Genomic DNA, 20,453 nt, shown 5'->3' on the forward strand with positions numbered 1-20,453 from the left:
AGTAGGGGAATGGATGAAAAAGATAGATCAGAATGTTTTGAGCTGTCGAGAAGTGAAGTCCAGTAGTAGACGGTAGTGTACGGAGAGTGAGAAAGCCTGTATAGTTCCGTGAGTGTGGAGTATCTATCGTGGAACGAGAGGTAGGCCAGGTCGAGAGTAAAGAGCCTCCTTGAGCCAAGAGTGTCCCGGTAGCTGATTGAAGTTTCGAAAAAGGTAGAAACACGGCATCACGACAGAAGCAGGAACGGGAGCTATACGAGCTAGTTGTCAAAGGAGAACATTACTGGAAGCCAGGACGAGGTTTTGATCGCAGCCAAGGATAGCAGGAAACGGGTCTTGTGTGAAGACATTCTCAGTTCACCAGAAAAAGGTCAGTCTCATTTGTTTGGACATGAATGTATGGGTTTTTCGTATTAAATACCACATTTAAAATTGAAGAACATAATCAATAATATCAGAAAAGCTTCATCAAACTTAAATAGAATTGTTGCTAATAAATCCTAATAGTTAAATGTTAATAAAAACTTTCAATTGGAAACCAAAATGAAATAAGATTCCCATGTGTAAATGTTATGTTTAAGAATAATAAGATATAGCAAATATTAAGCAGTGATTGCCATTTAAATAAAATAAACCATATTTTGATTATAATTGTAACCCATATGTGTGTATTATTTTACTCTTTTCTTTCCTGTCCCGATTAGGAACCATTGAGAAATACTTAGAAGCCACGTAAGTAAGTAATTAATTTTATAAAAAGCCCTGAGATTGAAAACATATTGATATGTGATCTGGTAAATTAATTAGATTATTATAAATGCATTGATTAAATTAAATGACATATAAGAATATTATCTCATATCAATAATCAAGATCACATCAATATATATATATATATATATATATATATATATATATATATATATATATATATAAAATGATGCTGGATAATCGAGTACAGATATAAAAATAAATAAGCAAAATCATTGGCTAATACTCGTAAAGTGAATGTGAATTTAGTTGGAAATACATAAAATGATGAAGGGTCATCATTCCATACATTTCTGTGCAACTATATACACCGGTGTTTCGGCCTATTTGGGCTTCGTCAGTATAGTGTAGCAAGTTAAAAAAGATGTTTGTTAACTTGTAAAAGGATTACTACAGGAGCAAGGTTACCATTTTTGGTCAGATTGTTAGAAGACCTGCAGTCGCAAGGCTACAACTAACATTGCCAAGGAGGTAAGGCTACCTGAGGAAATGAAAAGCCATAACATTATTAAATAAAATGATGCTGGATAATCGAGTACAGATATAAAAATAAATAAGCAAAATCATTGGCTAATACTCGTAAAGTGAATGTGAATTTAGTTGGAAATACATAAAATGATGAAGGGTCATCATTCCATACATTTCTGTGCAACTATATACACCGGTGTTTCGGCCTATTTGGGCTTCGTCAGTATAGTGTAGCAAGTTAAAAAAGATGTTTGTTAACTTGTAAAAGGATTACTACAGGAGCAAGGTTACCATTTTTGGTCAGATTGTTAGAAGACCTGCAGTCGCAAGGCTACAACTAACATTGCCAAGGAGGTAAGGCTACCTGAGGAAATGAAAAGCCATAACATTATTAAATAAAATGATGCTGGATAATCGAGTACAGATATAAAAATAAATAAGCAAAATCATTGGCTAATACTCGTAAAGTGAATGTGAATTTAGTTGGAAATACATAAAATGATGAAGGGTCATCATTCCATACATTTCTGTGCAACTATATACACCGGTGTTTCGGCCTATTTGGGCTTCGTCAGTATAGTGTAGCAAGTTAAAAAGATGTTTGTTAACTTGTAAAAGGATTACTACAGGAGCAAGGTTACCATTTTTGGTCAGATTGTTAGAAGACCTGCAGTCGCAAGGCTACAACTAACATTGCCAAGGAGGTAAGGCTACCTGAGGAAATGAAAAGCCATAACATTATTAAATAAAATGATGCTGGATAATCGAGTACAGATATAAAAATAAATAAGCAAAATCATTGGCTAATACTCGTAAAGTGAATGTGAATTTAGTTGGAAATACATAAAATGATGAAGGGTCATCATTCCATACATTTCTGTGCAACTATATACACCGGTGTTTCGGCCTATTTGGGCTTCGTCAGTATAGTGTAGCAAGTTAAAAAAGATGTTTGTTAACTTGTAAAAGGATTACTACAGGAGCAAGGTTACCATTTTTGGTCAGATTGTTAGAAGACCTGCAGTCGCAAGGCTACAACTAACATTGCCAAGGAGGTAAGGCTACCTGAGGAAATCAAAAGCCATAACATTATTAAATAAAATGATGCTGGATAATCGAGTACAGATATAAAAATAAATAAGCAAAATCATTGGCTAATACTCGTAAAGTGAATGTGAATTTAGTTGGAAATACATAAAATGATGAAGGGTCATCATTCCATACATTTCTGTGCAACTATATACACCGGTGTTTCGGCCTATTTGGGCTTCGTCAGTATAGTGTAGCAAGTTAAAAAAGATGTTTGTTAACTTGTAAAAGGATTACTACAGGAGCAAGGTTACCATTTTTGGTCAGATTGTTAGAAGACCTGCAGTCGCCAGGCTACAACTAACATTGCCAAGGAGGTAAGGCTACCTGAGGAAATGAAAAGCCATAACATTATTAAATAAAATGATGCTGGATAATCGAGTACAGATATAAAAATAAATAAGCAAAATAATTGGCTAATACTCGTAAAGTGAATGTGAATTTAGTTGGAAATACATAAAATGATGAAGGGTCATCATTCCATACATTTCTGTGCAACTATATACACCGGTGTTTCGGCCTATTTGGGCTTCGTCAGTATAGTGTAGCAAGTTAAAAAAGCTTTTTTAACTTGCTACACTATACTGACGAAGCCCAAATAGGCCGAAACACCGGTGTATATAGTTGCACAGAAATGTATGGAATGATGACCCTTCATCATTTTATGTATTTCCAACTAAATTCACATTCACTTTACGAGTATTAGCCAATGATTTTGCTTATTTATTTTTATATCTGTACTCGATTATCCAGCATCATTTTATTTAATAATGTTATGGCTTTTCATTTCCTCAGGTAGCCTTACCTCCTTGGCAATGTTAGTTGTAGCCTTGCGACTGCAGGTCTTCTAACAATCTGACCAAAAATGGTAACCTTGCTCCTGTAGTAATCCTTTTACAAGTTAACAAACATCTTTTTTAACTTGCTACACTATACTGACGAAGCCCAAATAGGCCGAAACACCGGTGTATATAGTTGCACAGAAATGTATGGAATGATGACCCTTCATCATTTTATGTATTTCCAACTAAATTCACATTCACTTTACGAGTATTAGCCAATTATTTTGCTTATTTATTTTTATATCTGTACTCGATTATCCAGCATCATTTTATTTAATAATGTTATGGCTTTTCATTTCCTCAGGTAGCCTTACCTCCTTGGCAATGTTAGTTGTAGCCTGGCGACTGCAGGTCTTCTAACAATCTGACCAAAAATGGTAACCTTGCTCCTGTAGTAATCCTTTTACAAGTTAACAAACATCTTTTTTAACTTGCTACACTATACTGACGAAGCCCAAATAGGCCGAAACACCGGTGTATATAGTTGCACAGAAATGTATGGAATGATGACCCTTCATCATTTTATGTATTTCCAACTAAATTCACATTCACTTTACGAGTATTAGCCAATGATTTTGCTTATTTATTTTTATATCTGTACTCGATTATCCAGCATCATTTTATTTAATAATGTTATGGCTTTTCATTTCCTCAGGTAGCCTTACCTCCTTGGCAATGTTAGTTGTAGCCTTGCGACTGCAGGTGTTCTAACAATCTGACCAAAAATGGTAACCTTGCTCCTGTAGTAATCCTTTTACAAGTTAACAAACATCTTTTTTAACTTGCTACACTATACTGACGAAGCCCAAATAGGCCGAAACACCGGTGTATATAGTTGCACAGAAATGTATGGAATGATGACCCTTCATCATTTTATGTATTTCCAACTAAATTCACATTCACTTTACGAGTATTAGCCAATGATTTTGCTTATTTATATTTATATATATATATATATATATATATATATATATATATATATATATATATATATATATATATATATATATATATATATATATATATATATATATATATATATATATATATATATATATATTGGGGCGGTGACTACCTCGATACGGAAAAACTCGGTTAACACTGAGATTGGTTGTACTGATAGAAAAACACGTGAACAACCATAACTGTGGATATTTTAATGACAAAACTAATCCAGTATTGTCTATAAAAGATAAAAACATTTAGCTTATCAATATTACAGTTTAAAAAGTATTTGATTGATTTTTGCGTCAGCTTCATTCCTATTTTTGAGGCGACGATGTTGCGCCAAGGTTGAAAGTTGTAACTCACCAGTTATGACTTTTGCCTCGGTTAACCTAGACTCGGATAATCGCCTACTGTAGAAGCGTTTTGGAGGTATTAAAAAAAACTAATTACAAGACGCCATCTTTAAAGAGCTCTAAGCTTTGTTTTTAAACCAAGAGGAGTAAACTAGAAAGACAGATTCACACCCAAGAAGTCACTAGAAATTAGTATTTAAAAAAAAAACGGTTTTTTAATCGATGGAAAAAAACCAGAAAGAACTCGGGTTTTTTTTCCAAAAATCCGGTTTGAATTGGAAAAATTCATGTTCTCTGCATATTTATTAAATGTATTACAGGTTGTATAGTATGTATAGGTCCAGAAACAGTAAAAATAGAAGAATCTATGAGAGCTGATATTCTTGATGATAGTTTCTGGAAAGATATATAACCTACTGCCAGAGGTATCAAAATCGTAGAAGGAGATTCGCCTAATCTTTCAATGGTTATAAGAGTTTTAATGGATATAAAACAACTAATTAAAACACTCTCTAAAACTACATTCCCCAGTCCTATCTGTAATAAAATACTTGGGCATCTTAAAAAGAGAATACGTTTTTGCTGCAAAGACATCCATAAAGCTGCATATTTTGTGGATCCACGATTTAGATGAGAAGACCTTTCCGACGAGGAGAGTTTAAATTGTATGGAAGTTTTTCAGCAAATTGCAATTCATCTCAACCTACAGTCAAGTGTAATAATTGTTACTAATGCAGCAATGTATACCTAAATTTAAAACAGGATTTTTCTAAAGATCTCTTTTGGAAAGTTGCAGAACAAATAGACTGCCAACCATTAGTGTGGTGGCAAGGTCTTTGCAATAATCAGCCATTGCAACCTGTTGCAGTACGTTTGCTTCAGTTGGTATCAACTTCCTCTGGATGTGAAAGAAATCGGTCATCATTTGAACACATATATTCAAAAAAGAGGAACAGACTTACAAATCTCCGAGTTGAAAAACTTGTTGGAATTCGCAGTAATATGTATATTCCAGATGAAAATGTTGTAGGAAAAAAGAAAAACATGACACTGGAGATTGCGAATACATACTACATAAATATAAAAGCCACATCACTCGAAGTGGAATTTGTTCAAGGTGAAGATTTACTATATCGATGGCTTAGTGTGAGAACCTCGTATCTCATTAAATTACAATTTTACAGGAGAGGCAAAAAACTGATTTTCTGCATAATATAACCTAAAAACAAAAATTACTTTACGTATTTTTAATTAGAGCACATTGAGACAAATATCTGATATTGGCACAGAGCTAAAAGTGTTAAATGTTGCTATTAAATTGTAAATACAAATATTAACTATGAAAAACACGTAAATATCCTTGCATTATATAGAGCCTTTGCCCAAATAACTATGATAACCTCATATATCTTGATTTACACACAGCAAAACTTAGATGGAATCACCATGTATTTCAAAGTAATATTTATTTCTTTTGAAAAAACTTGTTATTGTTGCGAAGATTAAAGGTTTTTATTGAAAATAAACAAATATACAAGACAATCGGATAGTACAGCCCGGTACGGTATAGATTATTTGCTTGAGTTGCAAGTTGAACGAAAATAAATAAACTAACTTTTGCGTCCAAAAACGAAAATATGCCTCATGTGGGGTTATAGAACTTACAACGAGGAAAGATTATTGGTCTTGTGGAGAAATGAATGTTCTCAGATGGACATAGCTGCAGAGCTAGGCGTAATACAGGGCGTTCTGTCCAAAACATATGCTAGGTAACAGGAACTAGGAAAGCTTAAAAATAAAGCAAGGGGAAGTCGCCAAAAGTAATAACGGCTCTCCACGATCGTTTAATTGTCCAATCAGCTGGAAGACACCCAACCATTTCTCACATAGCTCCAAAGGCAGCTTTTGGAAGCTGCATGTGTAACTGTTTCAGTTGAAAGGATAAGAAGAAGAGTTCGTACCAAGAAGTATACAGCAGGTGACAGTTATGGGTTCCCGAGTTATCCAGGCAGCACAAGATTGATCGCCAAAATTGGTGTCTTCACCACCAAAACTGGAACATTGGGAATTGACAAAATGTGCTATTTTCAAAAACAGTCAGAATTTAATGTAATCAGATGGAAAATCAGATGACCCACGAAATCGTGTACTTAGAGGTCGAGGAAGACAAGCAAGAGCGAAAACTGTCAGATCTGTTCACAAATGTACAAGGGGAAGTGTAATGTTCTGGAGAGGAATTGTGATCCGTAAAAAAACTCCTTTAATTTTCATCCAATCAACTTTAACTGCTCACAGGTATGTTGGTAACCTGTAGTCAGGCTCTGGAGAGGCGCAACAGGAGAAAATTTAATTTTATTTCATGATAATGGACCTCTACATACCATTAGAGTGACTAGAGACATCATTGAAGCAAAAGGTATCTCTTGTTTGGAGTGGCCTGCTTGCTCAACCGAGCTTAATACTATAGAGTATTTGTGGGATATGCTTAAAAGAAAAATTAGAGCTCGCCGGGATAATCCACAAAACAAAGCACGGCTAGTACAAGCTACTTATAAAGGATGGAGCAACCTACCACAATAAAATGTTGATAATTTGATTAGGAACGTGCCCACGCAAACTGAAGCTTGCATAAGGACTAGAGGTGATAACACTGACTACCACAAAATACAAAAAAATAAATAAAAACAAGTTAAACATTATTCGTTTTACATTGAAATTTTGTATGCTATTGACTTTAAAACAACTACTTTCAATTTGTTTGTTAAATACGTTATTGTTTTATTTAATTGTTATGTATTTGTTATTAAGTTGCTTTAAAATAAATATTGTTTGACTTCGTGTATTCGTTTTTTTAAAATCGCCCGAAATAATAAGAAATATCAGGTGATTCCATATAAGTTTGGGTGTGTGTACATGTTTTTCATCTCAAATGAGGTTGTGTTTATTATTATTTACGAGGTTTTCATTTTCATAGCTTATTGCACACCTCCAAATACTAGGTCGATACAATACAAATCTTTTGATTTAAGGTTCATAAAATATTCCTATATGCCGGACTACCTTTTGTTGTTTACAAAAAACATTTTTTCAATTTGAAACACTCCAAATTAAGTACTAAATTCTTGGTTATAAATATACGTGGTATTCACACTAAATCAAGAGAGCGTGGTTTCTTTTTTCGGCTGTAGAAAATAGTCTAGTGTATTTGGATTTTTTCTAACAGTTGTAAATCGTGAGATACAAGGTTTTCAAAATAAAACCACCAAAATGTAATTTTCGAAAAAAAAATGAGATACGAGGTTTTCACACTAAGCCATCGATATGCAATTAATGATTATGAAGAGAATGAGACTTCTGACGATGGCGATGACAAATCTGAAAGTACCTACAATTTCAGCAAAATTCAGATGTTCAGTATTGATTTAGAAACAGTATTTTATTTTGTTTTTTAGTTAATACAAGTATTGGTTTTATTTTGTTTTAATGAAAATAATATATTATATTTCGTTATACAGGGTGGGGCATCGTTTGTCGTAAGAGATACGAAAAAAGTTATGTATTTAGGTAAAAGTTGAGGCACAGATAGTACCATAATTTAAAAATATTTTCAAATATACAGGGGCGTGCGTATTGACAGGGTGACACAAACTTATGTTTTTTTTAAACGGAACACCCTGTATATTTTTACATTTTTGGATTCTCCTCAATGTTTCCTTTCTTAAAATATAGTGTTTTGTAATATTATACGAGGTGGTTTATAAGATAATTACGTTTTTTTGTTAATTTCGTAGCAACATTTACACCCTGTAGAATTGTAGTGATTTGACATCAAATTTTTATTTTATGTTTAAACGATTTTTAATATAGTCTACTATTGTTAAACATTAACAGTATAGAGCGGAATGTTTAATTTTAGTATACAGGGTTGGTCGAAACTTGGAATGAGTATTTTAGTATTGTAATAAAATGATAGTTTATGGTACTTTTTTATTTCTTACGCATTCCCTATACCTAAGTGCTTTAGTTTGTAAGTTATTCGTGATTCTTTAAGCCAAACATTAATTACAACAAATATTACGTGAAATTTTATTAGGTGGCCGTGAAAATATTCAATCAAAAATAATTTTTCGAAAAAAAATTAATCATAATCTAGCCTGATCCTTGTTTTAATAATATTGGATGAGATATCCAAATAAATTCGTAGTTAAGATTGTTGGTCCGCCAAAATATTAATAAAAACATACAATATTCTACCTAGTCGGCTATGACACTAAATTTGCTTAAAAATTTGACATTATACTATTTTTATACTTCCAGTTGCTTTGTTGCCATTACTAATACGAATATTTCTAATGTGGAACTAAATAATAAGATTTTTGTGCTAGTGGAGTATAACAAAAATGTGCTACTAGCAATAAGAATTTTTCAACAAAATTCCCTGATACACGACAACCAAGAAGAGAAACGATTGAAAATATACTAGAACGGTTTCAACGGACTGGACACTTAGATTATGATAACACAAGAACTATTGTAAACGAAGAAAACAGGAATTAAATGTAATCCTTAGTGTCACTGAGGATCTGCATATTGGTACAACCGCTCTTACAATCTAAGTATCTAGACTGTTGAGACCGTTTCAGTATACTTTCAAAGTTTCTCTTCTTGGTTGTCGTCTATCAGGAAATTGCTGATGATAAATTTTTATTGCAAGTAGCTAATTTTTGTTATACTCTCCTAACACAAAGCCATTTTAATCAGTTCCTCATTAGAAAAATTAATATAAGTAATGGTAACAAATCAGCTAAAACTATATAAATAGTATAATGTCAAATGTTTAAGCAAATTTTGTTTCATAGCCAACTAGGAAGAATTTTGTATGTTTGATTAATATTTTAAGCACCAACAACCTTAACTACGAATGTATTTGGATATCTCATCCAATATTAATAAATTAAGGATCAGGCTAGATTATTATGTATTTTTTTCGAAAAATTATTTTTGACTCGATATTGTCACAGCCACCTAATAAAATTTCACGTAATTTTTGTTGCAATTAATGTTTGGCTTAACCCCTTCGCTACGGTGATGTACCCGTGTGCATCATGCTTGACTGTCCGCTCATGAGTTTTCGTTCGCCATATACGGCGGTGTCACCATCTGCATCATATTTCAGGTATTTTTAATGTTATTCTGAAGCTATTTCCTTGTGGCATTTGTATAATGAAGTATTTTTAATGGGAAATAAGACACAATTTTAACTATTTAGAATGGGAAATAAGCCACAATATTATTAAAAAATGATTTTTATTAACGTTTCGACGCCCAAATCGGGTGCCGTTGTCAAAATACAAAATACTATTGAAATATAATATAATATAAAATAAAAAATAATATAAAAATGCCACAATAAAATAGCTTCAGAACAACATTAAGACACAATTTTACCAAAAAAATGAATTTATTAACGTTTCGACGCCCAAGTTGGGTGTCGTTGTCAAAATACAAAATAATACTAAATAAACAAATTAAATAAATTATTAGAAGAATATTTACTAAGCAACTACATTTTTGTTTATTTAGTATTATTTTGTATTTTGACAACGATACCGGACTTGGGCGTCGAAACGTTAATAAATTCATTTTTTTGGTAAAATTGTGGCTTATTTCCCATTAAAAATACTTCAGGTATTTTTGTTCCGTCCGAATTACCTTATTCAAATCTAAAAGTGGGAAAACCACGCCCAAAAGTGGGTGATGTCCAGAAGGAGATTAGATTTAGTTAATTTGATTGGTGATAAGGTTGTTTGGATGTTTGACTGATGGATTGTGTGGGAGGTGAAATTACTGTGCTGCTGTTTACAACTTACCTTACTATCCCCTGCAAGATAATTTGGATGGAATTTCCCAGATTAGGAGACTGGGACGATATCAAGCACAAAATAATCTGGGGAATTCCATCCGAATTATCTTATTTATCTTTTTTAATAATTTTTGTTTAAAATGGTATTTTATGGATAAAATTTAATTTAACTCACATACTATGTAGAATAATAAATTTAATAAAAATAGTTTTATTTCTAAAATTACTGTTATTATTACATTAACTTTGATTAGTTGTAGTGTGATACTGTACATATTTTAACCGACCGCGCGAAGCCGCTCGGTAAGCGCTAGAATCCGTATACATTATAGGAGCTGACTTGCCGAATGACGGTCCGACACGAAGGGGTTAAAGAATCACGAATAACTTACAAATTAAAGCACTTAGGTATAGGGAATGCTATGACTAAAAATCTAAAAATTAAAGGAATAACACAGAAAATACAAAAATCTCTTATATAACTTAATTAACCTATAAAATGCCAAAAGTGTCAAAATTGTATAAATGTCATTAGTGTCAAAATTTGATAATTAGTTTGCAAATTACAAAAAAGCTTTACGGCGCTGGAAATTTGAATTACTCCTCTTGGTTTAAAAAAGTCAGACTATAGCTCCCTTAGGAAGCATTTTCAGACTAGGTGAATTGGGTTAAATTGTCTTAAAATTATCTGAGGAATCTCCGGTCTTCGTTTGTCGGGAGAGTTTCTGGATACGGATATGTCTAGTTTAGTGTTAAGCATTGAGTTGTAATTTATGATAACTAGTTAGTATTTAAGTACATCTTCATGAACAAAAAAAAAATCGATAAATATTTTGTACCAAAACTTTTAGGACATACGTTAGATTACAATTTGATGACAGGAGTTATTTTTTAATCTATTGAATTTATTTAAAATTCATAGATTATGTAAATTATCAAATTAAGTAAATTTCTTATTTACAGGGCCTTGAAAATTCTGTAGTTTACTCGTACAGTTTTTTACGATAAGAGTGAAATGACGTCACAAAGTGGTCAGGTGCGTCGTTGTCAAACTATTTTTTTCCGATATTCTTCTTAAACACACTTAAAGAAGAAAACTTTTCGTTTTCTTCTTTAAAAAACAATTTTTTGGGCACAACTTCCTAAAGCTGTAGGCATCATCTTTGAAAATTTATAAAGGTTTATTAGTTTTCAAAAGAATTTTTTTAGTCTAATATACAGCAAAAATTGAAATGACAAAGTAAATAACCCATACAACCTAACCTCCAATTCACACAAACACAACAAAAATCCGCGAGAAATGCACTGGCAATACTGCAATACAGGTCTCTTTATGCGGATTTTTTTAATGCGATTTTGAAGTTGTGCGGTTTGTATTTTATACAAAAATTTATATTATTAACATCTAGTATAATTAATTATTCCCATCCAGATGTCACTAATCTGAGGATTTGCAATTCGGGTATTCCCCTTGTTACATGATGTAGCATGTAGCTATTAAAGGATCGTTTTCACGCTACGTCTTATTCTACGTTTTGTGTGTCATGCAACACGTACGACAAAACGTACGTTTTGTCAATAAGCGGATTTAATTTTTTCGATTCGACAAGACGTACGTTTTGCTGTTTTCACGCTACGTCTTATTGTACGTTTTGTGTGTCGACAAGACGTACGTTTTGCTGTTTACACGCCACATTATACACTGGACGAAACGTACGTTTTGTCGTACGTTTTGTTTGTCATGCAATGCCCTAATTACCTGCCTAATACTACCTTTCACAGCCGTTGCCGTTGAGAGCGGCAACATTGTCAAGAAAATTCTCATTTAGTTTGTATTGGCCCTATCCTCCGTACACTGAATCTAATGTCTGACATGCGGATTTAATTATATAAGAATCTACACTTGAGTCCAGGGTTCTTTACTCGTGCGTCATTAACACCTGGCGAGATAAAACACGTACTTTTTATCTAGCATCATTGTCTTCCACGCATGAAACTGAAGACAAACCAGATACCGCCTGTTATTAAAGTAAATACATAAATATGTTATTTTTATAAACGCTGTAGACTCACTACATCGAAAAGAGATAGGTACAAAAATGACGCTTTTCAGATTGTAAGTACAATTTGTGACGTTTGTGGTTTGTTTACTTGTCACTGTCAGTTTGTTGGATTTTTTGCTGTTTTATTGTCCTGTTTTTGCATTTAGAAGTTATTTATATTAAAAAACAGTTGTTTTTACAACCAGTTTTATACTGGAGTTTGAAATTTTATGGTAAATGTATTTTATTTTGCAATTAATTTACATACAAAGTTAACCTCATTCACCGTTAATGGTTTTGTTTAAGTTTGCGTAAAAGTGAAACAAGAATAAAAAAAGAATGTGTGTGTACTTTGTACGCACGTAAGAAGTTATCCTTCTATTATATGATTTAAACGAAATTAATATACTTTTTATTTATATTTTGTTTAAATATTAAACTAATTTATACTTACTACTTCTCAAACATTTTTATTAGAACAGTGCCAAAAATTAAAATAATAAAAGAATAAAACACACAAACACATTAAACAAGCCACAAATGATGTCTGAACATTAATTGTCAAAAATTTTTTTAACTAAATACGTATTTTCTGAAAATACAATTATATAATAAATATACTTACAATCATAAAATGTATTAAAAAAAAACAAAAAAGAAAGTTTCTATTGGGACTCGAACCAATAAGCGCGGTTGGTATTGGAATTCATTCGCCTTCAACGCTTAGCCACGGACACTATGTGTCATTATTTACGAAGATCGACTAACTAAACGGATTAAACTTGATATTTTGATATTTTGAAAATTGATCAAATTATTTTAATTTTGAATAGAAATGATTTAGAATTGAAAAAATACAACAAAACATAGAGTAAGAAAACAATATATTAGGTGAATATTGATAGAAATTTTGATGGTAATCAAATTATATAAATAAAAGTATTACATACTATGTATTTTGGCAGATCAAATAGGTAGGTTTATACCCATGATACATTAACAATTATTACGTACCTGTTGCTTTTAAAAACTATTTAAAAGTCACTACAATATTATAAACTTTTTTGTTTCTGTCTTCACAACAACAAAACTAATATATTATACATTTGTTTACCTTTACCTTTACCTCCAAACCACAGCTGTCCTACAGCTGCCATATCGGATAATTTTTGACATGTCATTTGAACATCCAATCAGAACAAAGTTATAATGCGCATGCGCCGGGCTGATAGGTTTTAACATATAAAAATTCACCCTCTATCGCCGGTAAAGAAGTATAACTTCAAAAACGCTAAACGCCGTAAAAATGAGTGGCGCATACAATATTCCAGCTACAAAAGATCTGATATGAAAATTACGTGGCGCGAAAATGTATTTTCATTTTGATGCAAAACAAAATTCTAGTTTTAGTTTAAAATATTTTTCCACAATATTTGCTAAATTTGAAGTAAACCACAAAAGAGTTTCAAAATTCAAACTGTATCAAATTTACTCTTTTGTGGCGCGTTTACTTCAAATTTAGCAAATATTATGGAAAAATATTTTAAAATAAAACTAGAATTTTGTTTTGCATCAAAATGAAAATACATTTTCGGGCCACGTAATTTTCATATCAGATCTTTTGTAGCTGGAATATTGTATGCGCCACTCATTTTTACGGCGTTTAGCGGTTTTTTATTCTTGTATCAGGAGTTTTTCAAGTTATATACAAATTAAATGTATGAAGTTGAATGCAATTTTTCTCGATTACACGTTAAGCTTTATAAATGATCACCTTTGTCGCATTATCTCCCAAATGATCTAGTGTCCATCGAATGTACACTAGGTTTTTTTTCTAGTCGAAATAGATTGAATAAAAATATTGGGATGGCCGGTAAATGAACTCGGATTGCCCGTTGCAGATCAAATTTAGCGTCGTAACCACTACAACTACATAAACCATTTCGGGAATAATCGTTAATTGGATTATACTTTTGTAGCTTAATAACTTCTAAACGGCTTAACCGATTTTGATCACTAAACATGAGTTTGAAACGTATTGACAAGTAGTATCTGATGCATCTGAGGTCAAGTATGAAAACTAAAACTGTTACAGAAATTATTGAGCTTGAAAAACCGTTTTTCCCCATAGGAAATAGATTTGATCATACTTATGAAGCGTATAACTTAAAATTTCTAATTTTCCCGGATATGAGGTAAACAACGTTAGATTCGTCTAGAGTCCTTCTACAAACGCTTAGTTATTGGCGCAATTCGTAGGTTGAAATTTTGAGTAATTGTCGAAAAACCAAAATTTTCAAAGTTTAGTTTTTCAATTTTTTGGCTATACTGAGCCGTGTGTATTTCTGAGCTTGATCGCTTAGGCACCATTTGAACGCTTAACTCAACCCTATTGATGTGGTGTATTTGCGATTTTCCTGTCTCTCCTTGAACCTAAGATATATACGCCCAAACATATGAGATTGCCCACTGGTGTAACAGCATACAAGTGTGAAATTTGTTTTAAGCACTTTAGCGAAGCAGTAACTTTAAAAACACATTTGAGAACTCACACTGGGGAAAAGCCTTACAAGTGTGAAATTTGTTTTAAGAAATTTAGTAATGCAGGACATTTGAAAGTACACTTAAGAACACACACTGGAGAAAAGCCTTACACGTGTGAAATTTGTTTTAAGCAATTCAGTAATGCAGGAAATTTGAAAGTACACTTAAGAACACACACTGGAGAAAAGCCTTACAAGTATGAAATATGTTTTAAGCATTTTATTACAACAAGTGATTTGAAAAAACATTTGAGAATTCACACTACGGAAAAGCCTTACAGGTGTGAAATTTGTTTTAAGCAGTTTAGTGAAGCAGGAAATTTGAAAATTCACTTAAGAACACACACTGGAGAAAAACCTTACAAGTGTGAAATATGTTTTAAGCATTTTATTTCAAAAAGTGATTTGAAAAAACATTTGAGAACTCACACTACGGAAAAGTCTTACAAGTGTGAAATTTGTTTTAAGCACTTTAGCGAAGCAGTAACTTTAAAAACACATTTGAGAACTCCCACTGGTGAAAAGCTTTACAAGTGTGAAATTTGTTTTAAGCAATTTAGTAATGCAGGAAATTTGAAAGTACACTTAAGAACACACACTGGAGAAAAGCCTTACAACTGTGAAATTTGTTTTAAGCAATTTAGTAATGCAGGAAATTTGAAAGTACACTTAAGAACACACACTGGAGAAAAGCCTTACAAGTGTGAAATATGTTTTAAGCATTTTCTTACAAGTAATTTGAAAAAACATTTGAGAATTCACACTACGAAAAAGCCTTACAAGTGTGAAGTTTGTTTTAAGCAGTTTAGTGAAGCAGGAAATTTGAAAATACACTTAAGAACACACACTGGAGAAAAGCCTTACAAGTGTGAAATATGTTTTAAGCATTTTATTTCAAAAAGTGATTTGAAAAAACATTTGAGAACTCACACTACGGAAAAGCCATACAAGTGTGAAATTTGTTTTAAGCATTTTAGTGAAGCAGGAAATTTGAAAGTACACTTAAGGACACACACTGGAGAAAAGCCTTACAAGTGTGAAATTTGTTTAAAGCAGTTTACTCGAATGGATAATTTGAAACAACATTTGAGAGTGCACACTGGAAAAAAATCTTAGAAGTGAAATTTGTTATAGGGCGTTTTCTCAGTCAAATTATTTAAAGCTACGTAAGGTGGGTGAGCCAAAGGTGGCCCATGCTCCTAAGGTAGCCACTTTTAATTTTGTCGTAGTAGTTGACCTAATAACCGCCAGGTACGAGCACATACTTGAAGATAGATGCCATCTAGCGCTGTTGTCAGTAACTGATGACGCAGAGACGAACAGCGGTCATTTCGTGCCTTACAGTCTGTCGTTACGTTTGAAGGTGGAGGGACGCTATTATATTCCGGTAAGTAAACTTTCTTTCATTCTTCTTTCATTTCATTACACAATTAGGCGTAATCTAAAAGTAACATATTGTTATGATCTGCTTTCTATTACTTTGATATTAATTATTATTTATTTGATTAATTATTTAATTATTTAATCAATTATCCAATTGTCGCAAATCATACAAAAAAATTAAGAAAAAATCTCAGGGTGCCTTTTTATAATATAAAAAAAATGTATGTTATACTTTCTTCTCTCGTGGTTTCAGTATCTCTTAGTTGATCCTTATCGGGATAAAAATAGGAAAAGGAAATAAATAGAAATATGTACCATAAATAAACACATACAAATACCTTTATTATCAAAAACAATGCTCTGTAAATTTATCAATTAAATTCTGTGGGCATAATTGTCCAAATGAAACCTTTATCATATAAATTAATCTAATTCAAAAAAATATTTATCGCTCTGTTCTTGATACCATTAATAAAACCAGCTAAACAAACAAATTTGGTATTCGAAAAATTACTTATACTTCCTATTAAATTTTTGAAATGTTGGAATCTTAAATTCATATGCTTTTACGTAAAAAAAATTAACTTCTGATTATAAAAAAATCTATCACATAGGTTATTGACTGACCTTTTTGATTCACACACAATGATGTCTCCTCTTGACCCAAACAGCTCCTCCTTGTTGATTATGTTAGGTTACCAATCAAAGCCCTCTCCGTTCTTAGCAAACAATCCAGCAGGATACCAGCAACTATTTCTCCAAAACACAAGCCAGGCCTCCTTTTGCCAGTACTCGTTCAATAAACTCCAAAACTCTCTCCTCTCTTTCTCTCAACAATAATCTCCTGAGACCCAAGTATCTTTTTTACTTGGTGTCACAAATAATTTTATTAACGATAATTCTTGTAAATTACTCTCTTGGAAAAGACTAAGTTTTCACTCTAATGGCACATAACATATCCCACCAGAATGAAAACAATGGGAACCTTCTCTGGTTACACCTCCGAGGCTTCTACAATTTGCAAGCCATTTTTTTTACTCTCTTGGACTTTACAGAATCAAAGAGGTATTTCTTCTCGATTTGATTTGTCTCTCGTTCTACCTTTCAGCTACTCTCCTTATCAACACAGTCACTAGTACTTGCTTCTGAACTACTCACGAAAACTTTTGACTGCTTCTTTCGGATGCCGGTAACACAATGATCTTTTCTTTTCCAAACTGTCTCAACATTCAAACAAAACTTTCCCCATTCCAAAGTTCCAAGCCAATCAGAAACATTTCTCTCTCCCCATTCTTTTTTTCATTCGAAAACCCACTCATACTTTCAAAATTATTCCTACCATCATACTAATTACTTTCGGGAAATTCTACAAAATTTACTCGGGGTTAAACAAAAAGATTAAAATTCCTAACTTTCTTTACCTTAATTTTCTAAGAATTAATTACCTATGGCGTCTATCTTTCCCGTAATAAACAATCGGTTTAAAATACTAATCCTAAATAACTTTCACTTCACTTTTATTTACAAAAATGTTTTTAATATTCTCCATGGAAAAATTCATTAAGGAGAAACCACTTTGCGTTGAAAGCTAACTTCTAATAAATATTTACAAATCAATATACAGTGTGTATCAAATTTATGTGCCCGCGTTATATTAAAAAAATTAAAAATTTTATTCTATCTTTGATTTGATAAATTGAAACACAATAATATATATGGATGTTACATACATATCATCACCTTTCATAATATGCATGTAGTTTTTCATCTGAAGTTATGGTTCAAGGTACCACACAGGATGTGTTCGAACAGACAACGGAAATACCAATTATGTGAACATAGAACGAGGAGTTCGTCAAGGGTGCATTCTGTCCCCTCTACTATTTAACGTGTATGCCGAACATATTATTAGAGCTTCTCTTGAAGATCGCCCTGAAGGTGCCAGAGTCAATGGAATTATCATTAACAATGTAAGATATGCCGATGACACCGTAGTATTAGCGGAAACAGAAGACCAACTAAAAATATTGATGAACATACTATCAGAAGAAAGTCACAGACTGGGCTTGGATATTAATCTTTCCAAAACCAAAATCATGGTATTCCACAAGAACCCCGCTACGAACAAATTACACCCAACATACAAATCAATGGTATCACCCTTCAGAGTTGCAAGAGCTTCATATACCTGGGCAGAGAGCTAAACAGTCAGCTAGACCACTCAAAAGAAATTAGAAGATGCATTGAAATAGCAAAATCTGGCTTCATGAACATGCGTAAAATGCTCTGTAACCCCAAACTATCAGTCACAATAAGATTGAGAACCCTAAAGTGTTATGTGTGGTTTCTATTACTATATGGCTGTGAGACCTGGACATTAAAACAGCATGACGTCAACAAACTGAATTCATTCGAAATAAATGTGGATGTACCGCCGAATGCTAAGAATAAGCTGGACCAGCAAAACTAGAAATGAAGAAGTACTGGAAATAATGAACACTCGTCCTCATCTGGTCAATACAATCAAAATTAGAAAGACGTCATATCTAGGACACATAATGCGCCATAGGGAATTTGAGCAGCTTCAGGTAATATTAGAAGGCAAAATCGAAGGTAAAAGGGGTATAGGAAGAAAGAAGAAATCCTGGCTCCGAAACATCAGAGATTGGACCCACACAACAGGGAATGACTTAATCCATCAAGCCCAGAACAGAGAGAAATTTGCCATATTGATCGCCAACCTCAATAAAGAAGGCACTTGAGGAGGATGGTTCAAGAGTAGTTATGAAGAAAACAAATCAAAACACGGTTTTGGTAGTGGTTTTTATCATGGACATGGTGGGCCAACTTAGGAACACTATTTGTTTAAACTCTTTAATTTGCTTATAATGATGTTATACCTCCCATTATTGTTTTTTTTTGTGAATTTGATGGCCTTGGCCGAGCCAATTAGCCAGACATTTTGTTATTTTAAAAACAAACAAATTTGATTTTTCAATCAGAGGAATTTTTTCTGTATTTCTAACTCTAAATACATAACAAACTAACATTATTATCTACAATTATTATCTAAATAATTCTGTTCTGGTTCATTTTTTTTTGTAAATTTTTATTTTTTTTGTATTTTTTGTTGTATTTTTTTTGTATTGTTAATTTTTTTTATTATTTTTTTTTATTGTTATTTAAAAAAAAATTTTCTAGTACGCTAAGACGTAAACCCGATTCAACCCCGCGGAGGTTTACATCTTCTTAGTTTTTTTTTCTTTTTTTTTTTGCTTTTTTGCTTTTTTGTTTTTTTTTCTTTTCTTTTTCTCTTTTTTTTTGTTCTTTTCTTTTTTCAATTATAATATACAATAATTACTTAAATCTACAGGGTTTAAAAAAAATAACAACAAAACAAACATGTTTGTTTTGTTTTAACAAACATGCCTGCTTTGTTTTAACAAAATTTCTTAAATACAGGGTAATATTTTATTGCTACAATCTATATTTACAGTTTTTGATATGTTCGTAAATTGTTTTTAATATATTAATATCTTCAGAAAATATCAAATTGTTCAGGTAGACGGGAAGTGTTATTCATTATTGTTTGTTTTACTTTTAAAATGTATTATAGTACTTTCTATAAGTTTTTTTGTTTGATGGTTTCAGATAAAGATGGCTCGACAACTTGGGCGGTCATGGACGGAAGAATACTAACAATCTAAGAAATGCGATGAATGCTGTTCTCAATGACGGCATGGCTGTCAGAAAAGCTACTGAGACGTTTGGTATTCCAAGAAGAACCCTTCGGAACCATCTAACTTAAGGTAGTTTTAAGAAAATAACAGGTCGTCAGTCTATTTTGACCTTTGAACAAGAGCTGGAATTGTGCGGGAGAATTAATCGTTTAACTGATTTGGAATGTCCATCACACCAAAATTGGTGAAACGGACTGTTTACACTTTTTGTCAAATCAAAATAAAAAATCTATTCAATGATAAGTTATGTATGAGTTTGTACACTGGAGAAAAACCTGTATGACATTATTTGTTTTAAGCAGTTTTCCCATTAATATAATTCGTATTCAGAAAGAATTGATTGTTGTTTCAAGACGAATCATTTTCCATGTGAGCCTCTTCAAGTCCATGCTATTAACTGAACAGGTCCGC

The 20,453-nt window shown here is 32.4% G+C and overlaps 1 protein-coding gene across 1 annotated transcript in view; it reads left to right on the forward strand.

Moving 5' to 3' along the window:
• LOC126885392 (zinc finger protein 177-like) overlaps positions 1-15,618 on the forward strand; it is a gene marked incomplete at its 3' end in the record, with an annotated part of 32,395 nt that extends 16,777 nt beyond the window's left edge. The window contains exon 2 of the mRNA XM_050651956.1: positions 15,052-15,618. Coding sequence (XP_050507913.1) covers positions 15,052-15,618 — 567 coding nt within the window. The remainder of the gene's footprint in view (positions 1-15,051) is intronic.
• Between the last annotated feature and the right edge of the window lie 4,835 nt (positions 15,619-20,453).

Source organism: Diabrotica virgifera, chromosome 5, assembly GCF_917563875.1.
Source record: "Diabrotica virgifera virgifera chromosome 5, PGI_DIABVI_V3a".
NCBI classification, from domain to species: Eukaryota; Metazoa; Arthropoda; class Insecta; order Coleoptera; family Chrysomelidae; genus Diabrotica; species Diabrotica virgifera.